Source organism: Heterodontus francisci, chromosome 40, assembly GCF_036365525.1.
Source record: "Heterodontus francisci isolate sHetFra1 chromosome 40, sHetFra1.hap1, whole genome shotgun sequence".
NCBI classification, from domain to species: Eukaryota; Metazoa; Chordata; class Chondrichthyes; order Heterodontiformes; family Heterodontidae; genus Heterodontus; species Heterodontus francisci.
This window is the reverse complement of record NC_090410.1, coordinates 10,759,453-10,772,819: the sequence shown is the minus strand read 5'-3', so window position 1 is coordinate 10,772,819 and position 13,367 is coordinate 10,759,453. Positions and strand designations below refer to the sequence as shown.

General features: G+C 48.9%; 1 protein-coding gene across 2 annotated transcripts; it reads right to left on the bottom strand.

Annotated features, from left to right (window-relative positions):
- Nucleotides 1-1,671: 1,671 nt before the first annotated feature.
- On the bottom strand, nt 1,672-11,371 carry LOC137353210 (prolactin-releasing peptide receptor-like). 2 transcript variants are annotated; one of them, XM_068019276.1, is made up of 3 exons: nt 11,147-11,371; nt 8,140-9,213; nt 1,672-3,890 (listed from the first exon to the last, which is right to left on the bottom strand). In XM_068019276.1, exons 2-3 carry the CDS (start codon nt 9,179-9,181, stop codon nt 3,817-3,819), a joined length of 1,116 nt encoding a protein of 371 aa, XP_067875377.1. In that variant the 5' UTR covers nt 9,182-9,213; nt 11,147-11,371; the 3' UTR covers nt 1,672-3,816. The 2 variants fall into 2 exon arrangements, with proteins under 2 accessions (XP_067875377.1, XP_067875376.1); XM_068019275.1 differs by having other exon boundaries at nt 8,144-9,213.
- Nucleotides 11,372-13,367: the final 1,996 nt, after the last annotated feature.

Sequence of the window (13,367 nt, the reverse complement as noted above, 5' to 3'; positions counted from 1 at the left end):
ATTCCCAGCAGGAATGGTGGGGGAGTGGGGGGTGGGGGGGGGGGGAGCGGCGGAACTCCCCATGCTGATTTCACCCCCTACCCTCAATCTCAGGGGCACTGAGGCTAATTGCAGCGCCCCCTACAGCTGAGGCTGGTTAGTTCAGCTGAGACCTTCTTGATGGATTGGGCTCAGTAATGCACTGGGTGATGTCTGTACCCATTGAATCATTGTTGCAGAATAACCAACTCTGGGGTTCTTCCCCTCTGGGGTTAAGGGGAGATTCAATAGATGTGTTTCAAATCAAAAGGAGGTTTGATAGAGTAAATAAGGAGAAACTATTTCCACTGACAGGAGGATCAGTAACCAGAGGACACAGATTTCCGAGAACTGGCAAAAGAGCCAAAGGCTGGGATGAGGAGAATAAGTTTTATGCAGGGAATTGTTGTGATCTGGAAAACATTACCTGAAAGGACAGTGGAAGCAGACTCAAAGAGCCAGCACCAGCACGATGGACAGAAAGGCTTCTTTCTGTGCTGGATCATTCTCATGCGTACCAATAGAACTGGGTGATTAATTGGCCGTTTGAAACTCGCTGATTCTCGCCTTCAAAATAATGTGAAATAAATTGTTTATTTTTTTTTTAAATTGCTTTGCGCTGGAATGTGGAATCTTCCAGAAAGTGATTTGTTTTACTCCCGGGTAAATAATTAGACTTTTTTTTGCTTTTGGTTGCCACGGTAACAGTGCGTGTTGTTCTAATCCCGGTGATGGGCTACAGAGTGAGAGGCCAGGCGGCCGAAGTGGGGAAGGAGTGGGGGGAGGAAAATGGAACGTTGGAAATGAGAAGATGGAAACCTGATTCAGAAACAAATGCCAGTGTTTCCACTTAAGGACTAAGAGGTGGGGATGACGTCGGCAGTTGAGGCTGATTGGCGCTTCCTAGTCTCGCTCACCGTGACCACACTTCAAATCCCACTCGTCGATGCTTTAAGGTGCTTTAAGCAATATGGTGGTTTCTTGAGGGAAACACACCACGCAGTGTATTACTGAGCCATTCAGAGCTTCAGGTTCCGTCCCGAGCCTCCCCTGGGCTAGCAAATTGGGCAACAGGACAACAACAACTGGACTCGAAACTGCAGTTGTATGGCACCTTTCACAGCCACTTTGCACACAGCAAGCTCCCACAAGCAGCAACGTGAATAATCTGCGTTTTAGTCATGTTGGATGAGGGGTAATTATCAGCCAGGACACTAGGGGAAAGCAAGCCCCTCCTGTTCTTCGAAATAGCACCGGGGGATCTTTTACACCCACCCAGGAATGTAGACGGAACCTCGGTTTAATGTCTCAAGTGAACGACGGCACCTCTGACCGTGCAGCACTCCCTCAGTACAGTTTCGGTTAGGCGCGCAAGTCTCTGGAGTGGGATTTGAACCCACGGCCTTCAGACCATCCACTGAGCCACAGAAGATACCTCTGCTGACGTATCTGATCTCAGCTGCAGGGCAGGCGCCATCGATGGGTTTCCTTCTCCAATCACAATCCTCCTGACCCCTGCATGGAAAGTACATAGGTATTGAGGTGGGGGCGGAGTCAGGCTCAGCTGTGATGATTCCCATGGTTGAACAGTCCCCCAATACTCACCTGCACTCACCCGTAGCCACTAGTGTGATAACAGAGGGTGAGGCCAGCTATGCAATCAGAGCCAACAAAGGAGATGAACTGGCAGTGGGTAGGAAAAACGCTTTGCTTGGTTTATCTCTAAGGTTCTTTAATTAATGTTGAGTTAGCCATGCACAACACATTTTCCATTCTGCTTCCCTCGTGGGAGTAACTGTAAACTCATTGTAAATCAGGTCACTTGCCCCTTCTCAGAAATAATGTAAATATTTTCCACAGCATTCTGTAAATATTCCATAACTCGTGTACGACTGTGTGTGTGTGTCGGGGCAGGGACTTAAAGTGAACTGAATTTGGGGGCTGTGAGTGTGGTTTTAACAAAGCAAGTCAGCAATTTTGTCCCCATCAGATCTTTTACAACTGATGTCCCGTTTACCCATCACCCCTGTGCTGGCTGACTTACATTGGCTCCCAGTCCGGCAACACCTCGATTTTAAAATTCTCATCCTTATTTTCAAATCCCTCCAAAGTCTCGCGCTCTCCCTATCTCTGTAACCTCCTCCAGCCCCTTCAACCCTCCACGATCTCTGCGTTCCTGCAATTCCGGCCTCTTGAACATCCCCCGATTCTCATCGTTCCACCATTGGCGGCCATGCCTTCAGCTATCTGGGCCCTAAGCTCTGGAATTCCCTCCCTAAACCTCTCCGCCCCTCTCTCCTCTTTTAAGATGCTCCTTAACACCTCCCTCTTGGGCCAAGCTTACAGTCATCTGCCCTACTAGCCCCTTACATGGCTCAGTGCCAAATTCTGTTCGACATCACACCTGTTAAACGCCATGAACATTTTGCTATGTTAAAGGCACTATATAAATGCAAGTTGTTGTTGGTAGGTTTTGTCCTGATCACTACCTGGGCTCTAAGCCAGTGAAAGAGAGGGACTGGGATTCTGCGGTCGTCCAGGTCGGTAGTTTTTAAACCATTCTGCGTAGGGGCGCACCCCCACCCCTTGAAAACACCGACACACTCCCTGGGACCCCTAGAAAATATCAATAAACCATCTTGACTGAACGTCCGTAATACAATGTCAGCCACTAAAACAGCACTGGCGTCTGGAGAAGTGCTTTATTTCATCAGTGTACAGGGAGATAGAACTTGCATTTATATAGCGCCTTTCACCACTTCAGAACAGCCAACGCACGTTGCAGCCAATGAAGCACTTCTGCTGTGTTTCTTTTATTCACTCCTGGGATGTGAGTGTCACTCAGCAGTGCCAGCATTTATTGCCCATCCTTTTAGAAGGTCGCCTGATTGTCAACTGAGTGTCTTGTTCGGCCATTTCAGAGGGCAGTTAAGGGTCAGCCACATTGCTGTGGGTCTAGAGTCACATGTAGGCCAGACCGGGTAAGGATGGCAGATTTCCTTCCCTGAAGGACATCAGTGAACCAGATGGGTTCTTATGACAATCCAGGCAGTTTCATTGTCTGGCAGGAAAAACACAGCAACCAATGAGCGCACAGCAAGATCCCGAAACAGCAATGTGACAAATGATCTGTTTTTAGTGATGTTGGTTGAGGGATAAGTATTGGCCGGGACGCCGGGGAGAACTCCCCCTGCCCTTCTTCGAAATAATCAGTGGGTCAGAATAAGTTACTGCAGAAGACGAGTGATTCTTAAAAGAACAAACTTGCATTTATATGGCGCCCTCAAAGCGCTTTGAAGTGTAGCCACTGTTGCAATGGGACCTTTTACGCCTATCTCGCGATGGCAGATAGGGCCTCAGTTTAACATCCCATCCGAAAGAAGATCTGAGAGTGCAGTAGCCCCCTCAGTGCTGTGGTGGGAGTGTCAGCCGAGATTATGTGCTGAAGTCTCTGGAGTGGGACTTGAACCCAGGATGCTCTGACTTGGAGGCGATAGTGGCACTCGGAGCACTGGATTGGAGCGTCAGCCTGGTTGGGCCATACGCGGCCTACCATCCCAATCAGCGTTGCCATGCAACCCAGACATCTCAATCCTGAGTATAATTATGACCGGGACGTTCCTTGGAGCCAATCGTCCGCCGGCGTAACTGTGGCAGAGAGCTGGATTACCAGCACATTCACGGCAACAGAGTGGGAGAAGCTCAGCAGAAATTCCCGGCCTTCGTTCACCTCCTTGTCAGATCTCACATCGCCTTTTGGTATCACCAGACCTGGTGGTTCAAGGATCCTTTCCATTGTCAGCATTTGGGGATTGTTGGCATCTCCTGTTTCCCTCTCTTCGTGGTCCATCCTCGAGTGGTGCCAACTTTACCTGTTTGAGAAATCCATAGGTGAAAGGTTTAAGCACTATCCCCATTGCTTAGGGCCCTGCAGGCAACACACTCCCATTGTTTGACCCCTGGCCTGTGTTGTCCCAGCTGGGCAGGCAGTAGGACCACTACACTTGGCCTCAGTGGGGGAAAATTCAGCCAGGGTTCTTGTCCAGTGACCCCCAACTCCACCCCTACCATCCCCCCACGCCTTGGTTGGAAGTGTGTGTGTTCAGATGTCAAGTGAGGACAGGCTCTGCCTCAGTTTTGGTGCCCCCTCTATGGCCAAAGACCTTGGCGACCCTCACTGTCTCGTCTCACACATGGAGAATGGCCTCTTTGGTGAGGTACAGGAGACAGCCAATGACATGGTTTCTTGGTGGAGATCCAGGAAAATAGCCAATGACATGGTTTCTTGGTGGAGATCCAGGAAAATAGCCAATGACATGGTTTCTTGGTGGAGATCCAGGAAAACAGCCAATGACATGGCCTCTTGGGTGAGATATAGAAAAGTGGGCACTACCCATGAGATTGAAACCCAACAAGAAACTGGGCATTTAGAGGAAGTGAAGGGACAACGGAGAAAAGAAAAATGCTTCGTAAAAATTACAAAGTGACTAATATAATGCGGCTGTGTATAATTGGCTGGTTTATTTGTCATTTTTATAACATTTCCGCCCCAAGACAAATCTTGAGACGTGTCACATCTTTGCAAACAGATCGTACATTTCTTGCCTTATTATCCTTCCTCGCTGAGAATCATCAAGCCCCTCCTCCATTTCCGTTCTCCCCGCGCTCTCTATTCTCTCTCCGCCACCTCTGAGGTTGGCTCCTTGCCTCAGGTCCACAGTCAGAAGGTTGCTGCAAACCAATCTGCATTCATCTCACCCATGCCCTGCCCTGCCCGCTTACCTGAAACAGTCAGGAAAGCCTCAGCTGGTTTCCCCTCTGAGATCACTGTCAAAAAATACATTATCAAAAATAATTGTTGCCATTCTAGATATCCAGGACCATCCCAGGACAGAGAGAATTGCATTCTGAGTCCAGGTTGCATACTCAAGGCTTGTATTCCCCAGATTAAGGATGATCTATTTGAGCCATTGAAGATGATAGGGCAGATAGAAAGATGGAGGGGGTGAGTCCAGAACAAGGGGGTCTACCCTTAAAATTCATGCCAGGCCATTCAGGGGTGATGTCAGGAAGCACTTCTTCATCCAAAGAGCAGTGGAAATCTGGAACTCTCTGCACCCCCCCTCCCCCTGCCAAATGGTTGTAGGTGCTGGGGGAAATTAGAGCTTTGAAGACTGAGATTGATAGATTTTTTCTTGGGTGAGGGCAGCAAGGGTTAAGGAACAAATGGGTAAATGGAGTTGACATACAGATCAGCCATGATCTAATAAAATAGTGGAACAGGCTCGAGGGGCTGAATGGCCTCCTCCTCTTGACAAAGCATCTTCCGGCTGCTCCAATGATACCCTGATCTGAGGTTACAGCCCACGCTAGAAAACACTTTAACAGAGGCTGTGACACCAAACCACCACCCCCACCCCCCTCCCCGGGAGATTTTCCTCGCTCACCGCTATCTCTGACTCGGCTTCGAATGCCAGTTCATAGTTATAAACCCATCGGAGTTCTCTGGAGCAAAGCAGATCCAAAATAGCTGACACGAGTGGGCCCAGAACATTCCATGTTTTAGTAAAGAGAAAACAGCAACAAATTTACAATATACTAAAAATCCTGGGTATAGGATGCACTTCCTAAAGGTCTCATCCCCACTTCCGGTCACAACTTACACCTTTGCACTCATTTCCTGTCAGACTTTCTGTTGTCACATGCACTTCCTGTCACGCTTCAGCTTGTCCTCTCACCATGAGCAATGCCATGGGAGATCTGCTAATATTTTTGCAATCCTGTCATTTTTACACCTTCAGTGGGGGCGCAGGCAGAATTTATCTAAGTACGACCTCTAGATATCAAGTGATGTCTGAGGGAGACAGAAATCTCTTGCCCCTCTGCCCTCAGCCCACAGTGTAAGCTGGCAAAGGAGGATTACCCTCACTCCATCAAGGCACAAGACAGCCCTTCGAGCAGAAGGTTTTGTCACCAGCCTGAACTCCCATGTAACTGTTATTTTATGCAAGGTTTTCTTCTGTATTTAAGCATCTCGGGCGGCGTAGTGGTTAGCACTGCAGCCTCACAGCTCTAGGGACCCGGGTTCGATCCTGGGTACTGCCTGTGCGGAGTTTGCAAGTTCTCCCTGTGACCGCGTGGGTTTTTGCCGGGTACTCCGGTTTCCTCCCACAGGTTGATAGGTAAATTGGCCATTGTAAATTTCCCCTAGTGTAGGTTGGTGGTAGGGAATATGGGATTACTGTAAGGTTAGTGTAAATGGGTGGTTGTTGGTCGGCACAGACTCGGTGGGCCGAAGGGCCTGTTTCAGTGCTGTATCAATAAATAAAAAGATCTCCATTATCTTTAAACCTGGTGTTAATTTTCCATTAATACTGCACTGGTATCTATTTCATAAACTATCAGAAATGATTCATTCAGTCAGACTCTCTGTGAGGTAACAGAATTCAAAGGGCTTGCTTGGACATGTCAGCTGACAGCGTCCTTATGGTGAGAGGTAAAGCCTGGCTACCCGACCCGAACCCGACGAGTCCCGACTATATGTGTCGGGGTCGGGTCGGGTCTATATTCCGAGTCCAGCATTCGGGCTCGGCTCGGGTCAGGTCGGATCGGGCCAGACACTACTTCCGGGAAGTCAGGCTTACCCATGATTCCCCACAACTCCATCTGCAGGAATAGCCTGCTGCCGGAACGGATGAACGATATTCGTGACGGGTCGGGTCGGGTCGGGTCGGGTTGGGTCGGTCGCGAAAAAAAAGTTAAAGGACTCGGGCCCGAGTCGGGGTCGGGTTTGGCCCAAGTCGGGTTTTAATTTTATACCCGGGCCAGGCTTTAGTGAGAGGCTCCCATCGGACAAGCAGGGGGAATGGCCCACAGAGGGGAGGAGGGTAAGAGTGCAAAGGGCATGTAGATGAGATGTAGGAAGACAAAGTTGTATTATTCTGACAGAATTAACGTCGGAAAACTTCGCAATGGCTCCTCTGCCTGACAGGAAACACAGCGGCCAGGGAGCATCCCTGATAACCGCCTCCTCCCCCGATCTGCATCAAGTCAACTGATCTTGGCTGAGGTTGTAGTTTGAGAATAGTGACTGACCCCTTTGCACCTGGGGAAAGGAGGGGACAGCTTCACACTGGAACTGTGCAGCTGAACAGGCAAGTGTGTCATGAACAATCAGCTAAGTTTCCTAGAATTCTATAAACTGTGCATCTTAGTGATAGACCCTACACCGGCATCTCAAGCATAGAATATATTAAGCCATCTCAATGGCTGAGCCAAGTAAATGAATAGACAACCTTAGTCAGTTCAAAGCATGAATCATAGCCAGCCACAGTGGCCAATGGGAACTCTGATAAACAGGCAACATAGCTCAGAATGCAACCCAGCATCATTTCAAGATATTAGTGAAAAGCCATTCGGCCCATCTTAATTATCAATCCAGAACAGCCCTGAATGCCCCTCCCCCACTAGTTATTGGTTTATCGGCCCCAGGGTTTCTGCCTCTGCCACCTACCCAGAGTCCATTGCAAGTGTTGACCACTCTGTGTGTGATGAAGAACCTCCTGGTATCAGTTATCAACATAATTTTACTGCTTTGATCCCATGCTCTCCGCCTTACTCCCCCCCATTCTGCCCCTTCTCCCCTGAAGGCACTGAGCCATCATTGGCACAGTTCCCCAGGCATCAGCCGTCCTCCGCATCCTCACCCTCATGGCCATTCTTCATGGGCAAGTCCAAGGAATGAGTGCGAACCAGCTCTTTAACCATGGCGGGCATCATTGCCAAGGTCCATCTTGCATTCACCCCTATGTACCGTCCCATTGGAGGGTGATTGGGAGTGAGAATAGTGAATAATTCTTTCTCTTCTCTAGCCCAGGACCATTGAGGACACGTTCTCACCAGTCTCTGGGCACAGATCAGCGAACTCAACAGAGACCAGGGATCAAACCTGGGATCTTATAGTTAGTGCGACTTAATGCCATATGGGGCCATGCATGGACACCCTCCCATGGGGGTGCCATAACGCGTAGCAATTAAAGATTCTACATTGGATCTCAAATTCAAAATACAACACGTAGCAACCCTACGAGCTCACAGTTGATTGGCTGCAAGGCCGCTTACCCGCCTCAGGTTTTTGGAGGTCAGTGGCCGTGGTGTGTAGCGGAGATGAGATACTGGACATGAAGCTGCTGTTCCTCTTTCGGTGCTGAGCATAACCTCCAAGATGGAGCCTGAACTTCTGGTGGAGAGAGGCGTAGATGAAGGGGTTGTAGCACGAGGAGCTCATCGCCACCCAGTGGCAGGACAAATGGAGGACCTTAATGTATTTGTAGTTGAGGATGGTTAGGTCAATGTCTATATCGATGATCAGGTTCAGGATCTGCAAGGGCAGCCAGCAGATAGCGAAGACCACCACAGAGATGACCAAGAGGATGAAAGTCTTTCTTTTGCCTTTGCTCCACTTGGCGTGATTCCTCCCAACCTCGTTCCTCTTTTTGAGGTGAACGGTGATGGCATAGTAGGAGATGGTCACGGCAGATAATGGGACCATGTAGGACAAAAAAAGGATGATGCAGGAATACGCCAACCTTTGTTCCTCTAAGCTTGGCCAAGACTCGCCACAGGCGTTAAAATCAACCATGTTGAGCTCCTGGTATCTGGTGTGAATGGTTGCCGGGCAAGCCAGGGCAAGAGATATGACCCATATAGCGGCTATGGTGAGACTAAACCAATGGAAGGTTATTCTTCGGCGGATGGGGTAGGCCACTACGATGTACCTGTCCACTGCGATGGCCGTCAGCGAAAGGACAGCGACGTAGACCGTGGCGGACTGCATGAGCGAGACAAAGTGACACATGAACTTTCCGAAGAGCCACCCGCGCAACTCGAAGGAGTAGGAGAGGGTCAGGGGGACGCAGGTGAGGCACATGAGAAGGTCAGCGACCGAGAGGTTGCCAATGAAGAAGTTGGTGGCATTGTGGAGCTTCTTGTCCATCATGATGCAGGCAATCAAGAAGGCGTTGCCAATGCAGGCCACCACCACCAGGGCGCAGTACAGCAGGATGAAGAAGGATTTGTACCGTTGGAGTAGATCAGTGTCAGGGAAGTTCATCAGAGAGCTACCATTGAGGAGGCTGCTGTTGTCCGCCATCTTGGTTCCCATAGTTTCTTGCACATCAGCCTTCAATATTCACCCTTGAAATAAAACACAACACTTTATGATTGCAGAAGGAGGCCATTCGGCCTATCGTGTCTGTGTCAGCTCTTTGTAAGGGCTATCCAATTCGTCACATTCCCTGTCGATAGGTAGAAGTAGGTTTAAAAGTCCCGACTGTTAAGAATTTTTTATCCCCTCATGAGGTGTGGGCGTCACTGGCCAGGCCAGCATTCACAGGAGTTCTACATCTGGCCTCAGTAACCCCAGGCAAACAAGATAAAGGGCTGTGCAGCCTAACTGCTATCTAGTGACTCCTGCTGCCAACTACATGTGAGTGCTCACTAGATTCCATTTTTAAAAATTCATTCATGGGATGTGGGCATCGCTGGCCAAGCCGGCATTTATTGCCCATCCCTAATCGCCCTTGAGAAAGTGGTGGTGAGCTGCCTTCTTGAACCGCTGCAGTCCATGTGAGGTAGGTACACCCACAGTGCTGTTAGGAAGGGAGTTCCAGGATTGTTACCCAAAGACAGTGAAGGAACGGCGATATAGTTCCAAGACAGGATGGTGTGTGACTTGGAGGGGAACTTGCAGGTGGTGGTGTTTCCATGCACCTGCTGCCCTTGTCCTTCTAGTTGGTAGAGGGCATGGGTTTGGAAGGTGCTGTCTAAGGAGCCTTGGTGAGTTGCTGCAGTGCATTTTGTAGATGGTACACACTGCTGCCACTGTGCGCCGGTGGTGAAGGGAGTGAATGTTGAAGGAGATGGATGGGGTGAAAATCAAGTGGGCTGCTTTGTCCCGGATGGTGTCGAGCTACTCGTCAGAGCTGCACCCATCCAGGCAAGTGGAGAGTATTCCATCACACTCCTGACTTGTGCCTTGTAGATGGTGGACAGGCATTGGGGAGTCAGGAGGTGAGTTACTCACCGCAGAATTCCCAGCCTCTGACCTGCTCTTGTAGCCACGGTATTTATATGGCTACTCCAGTTCAGTTTCTGGTCAATGGTAGCCCCTAGGATGTTGATAGTGGGGGATTCAGCGATGGTAATGCTAGCAAGGGGAAATGGTTAGATTCTCTCTTGTTGGAGATGGTCATTGCCTGGCACTTGTGTGATGCGAATGTTACTTACTCAAATATCAGTCCAAGCCTGAATGTCGTTTGTCCCTGTAAAAATCAAGATGTAGAGCTGTTCTAATATATATCAGAAATCAGTTCTTTAGCCTGGGGTGATGGGGGCGGGGGAGGGGGTGGTTTCTGACTGGGGTTCCCCAGACCACAGTGAGTGCAAGCGGGGGTTCCCCTGGGGTCTACATGGTAATCACAGGATGGGGTGGGGCCGTACTTCAAGAGTGTTAAATCTGCCTCTGTTGACTCACAAGCACATTAATTCTGTTGTGGTATATTCATAAAAACTGTTTTCCGCAATGAGACTAAACAGAAGTCCTTTCTTTCGACTGTAAGTTGTCACAGGATAGGTCGTGAAAACCTTGAACTGGCTCCACCAAAAACCTGCTGAAGCTGGGGATCAATTGAAGATTTAAAACTGCGATTGATAGATTTTATTTTTAGGCAAGGGTTTTAAGGGTTACTGAACGAATGTGGGTAGATGGGGTTAAGATACGGACAGCCACGGTCCTACTGAATGGAGGAACAGACTGGAGGGGCTGAATGGCCACCTCCTGATTCTGCGTTCCTAAACTGGGGAGTCCCTGGACGAAAGGCAGCCTTCCCCCCACTCCCAAGAAGTTTGACAGCCATTGGAGTGGATCTTGCTTTGTAATTAACTCACAGCTCCCCACACAGTAAGAGGGCGATATGTTAAAATAGCGACTCTCAATGATTCACGTCAACACTTCCTAAATCTCAATCGTTCACCATTCTGACCAAACTGACTAACTTGGAGTCAGACTTTAATTTGCAGGATGACAATATTTATGAAATTATACATCACTATTTGACCAGCGACTCACTTCGGAATCTCCTGCTAATGGGCAGTTGCTGCAGGAATGGCTTTTTTGACGTTGGTTCTGGGGATTCCTGGCACTTCCCAATGCCCCTCTTGCTCCTGTTGCCAATTCCCTCTTGCTCCTGTTCTCTGATGCCCCCTCTTGCTGTTGTTGCCCGGCGCTCCCTTGTTTCTGCTCCCCGGGCACTCCAACTTTAAAGAGGACTCGGCGATGTAGAGTCACACAGACTCTCCCAGCCTCAGAGAGATTTAAATTCTAATGAAAATACCCAAACGTCGAGTGGCTGTGGGACGATTTTTGGGCACTCTCATTGGTCAATACTTTTTTGATGGACTGGAATGGTAAATGCAGGGAATTGGAGAGGGATGTGGAGGGGACTTAAAGGGACCCAGCCCTGTGTGAACTCAGCCCAGTGATCACTCACTCCCCGTCAGATAACCCCAGGCAAAATGCAGCCAATGCTTCTATAAATAGATTGGCTGTCAGGTTATATTACAAAGTGTTTTAAAATTTAAATTGGGTTAGGACTCATTGTACGTAAATTCGTGTGAACTATTCAGAAGTTAACTTTTTTTTTTAAACAGACAACTACTTCCTTCAACTCTCAGTAATCTTTGCCTTTGCTCTGGTTTCGTTCCTGTTCTTCCTTCGCTCCCCCTTCTCTTGTGAAAATGCCTGCGCATGCACCCAGATGGCCATTCTCCCTGTGTGGGAACCTGGTCAGGGATAGTCGGCAGCTCTTTGACTGTGGGAGGCATCACAGTCGAAACCGATCTCATCCCCATGACGTTGTTACAATGTGCAACTGTCCAATGGAATCTCAGAGGTCGGGTAGGTGTGTCTGAGCGGGAAAGTTGGGTCGGTGCAGGGAAGGCATATGTGGGGGAGGGGAGACACAGATAAAAGAGTTTCAAGAGGCGACTTTTGAACATAGGAAGAGAGAAAATTCCAGGCATCCTGTGCCTTGGACAGTATACCTTAAACATTCACTCACTCCAGCACCTTAAACATTCACTCCCTCCTTTATTGGCGCACAGTGGCAGCAGTGTGTACCACCTACAAGATGCACTGAGGCAACTCACCAAGGCTCCTTCGACAGAACCTTCCAAATCCATGACCTCCACCAACTAGAAGGACAAGGGCAGCAGATGCATGGGAACACCACCACCTGCAAGGTCCCCTCCCAGTCTCACACCATCCTGACTTGGAACTATATCGCCGTTCCTTCACTGTCGCTGGGTCAAAATCCTGGAACTCCCTCCCTAGCAGCACTGCGGGTGTACCTACCCCACATGGACTGCAGCGGTTCAAGAAGGCAGCTCACCACCACCTTCTCAAGGGCAATTAGGGATGGGCAATAAATGCCGGCTTGGCCAGCGATGCCCACATCCCATGAATGAATTTTTAAAAATGGAATCTAGTGAGCACTCACATGTAGTTGGCAGCAGGAGTCACTAGATAGCAGTTAGGCTGCACAGCCCTTTATCTTGTTTGCCTGGGGTTACTGAGGCCAGATGTAGAACTCCTGTGAACTAAGCATGTGGGATCTTTGGCTTTATTAATACAGCCACAGAGTATAAATGCAAGGAAGTTAAGCTAAACCTTTTTAAGACACTGGTTAGTTCCCTGCTGCAGTATTGTGTTCAATTCTGGGCACCACCTTTTAGGAAGAATGTCAGAGTTCACAGAAGAGATTTACCGGAATGGCACCGGGAATGAGTGGCTTCAATTATACGGAGAGACTGCAGAAGCTGGGGTTGTTCGCTTGTTCTCCTTCGAGCAGGAAAGGTTAAGAGGAGATTTGATAGAGGTTCAAAATCGTGAAGGCTTTTGATGGAGTAATTAAGAGAAGTTGCTTCCAGCAGCGGAAGGTTCAGTAACCGGTTTTAAGGTGACTTGGTAAAACAACCAGAAGGGAACGTTTCTTTGACACAGCAGGTTGTTGTGATCTGGAATGCAGTGTCTGAACGGGCGGTGGAAGCAAATTCAATAGTAACTTTCCAAATGAGAATTGGATAAATATTTAGTGTGAGAAAAAATCGACAAAAGAGCAAAGGAAGTGGGATTAATTGGAGAGGTCTGCCAAAGAGCTAGCACAGGTGCGATGGGTTGAATGGCCTCCTTCTGTGTTTTCTCATTCTACGATTCTACTGCTTTCTTGGTTGTCAGTGGCTTATTTCCCACAGACTTGGGTCAAACCTGATCTACGTGTTTCAGTGGGATG

Bases quoted from the DNA above. Each gene is read 5' to 3' on its own strand.
- LOC137353210 (XM_068019275.1), bottom strand. From the start codon at position 9,181: ATGGGAACCAAGATGGCGGACAACAGCAGCCTCCTCAATGGTAGCTCT. The intron at 3,891-8,143 runs GCGGGTAAGCGG...TTTCTCAAACAG, and splicing joins CTGACCTCCAAAAACCTGAG to GTAAAGTTGGCACCACTCGA.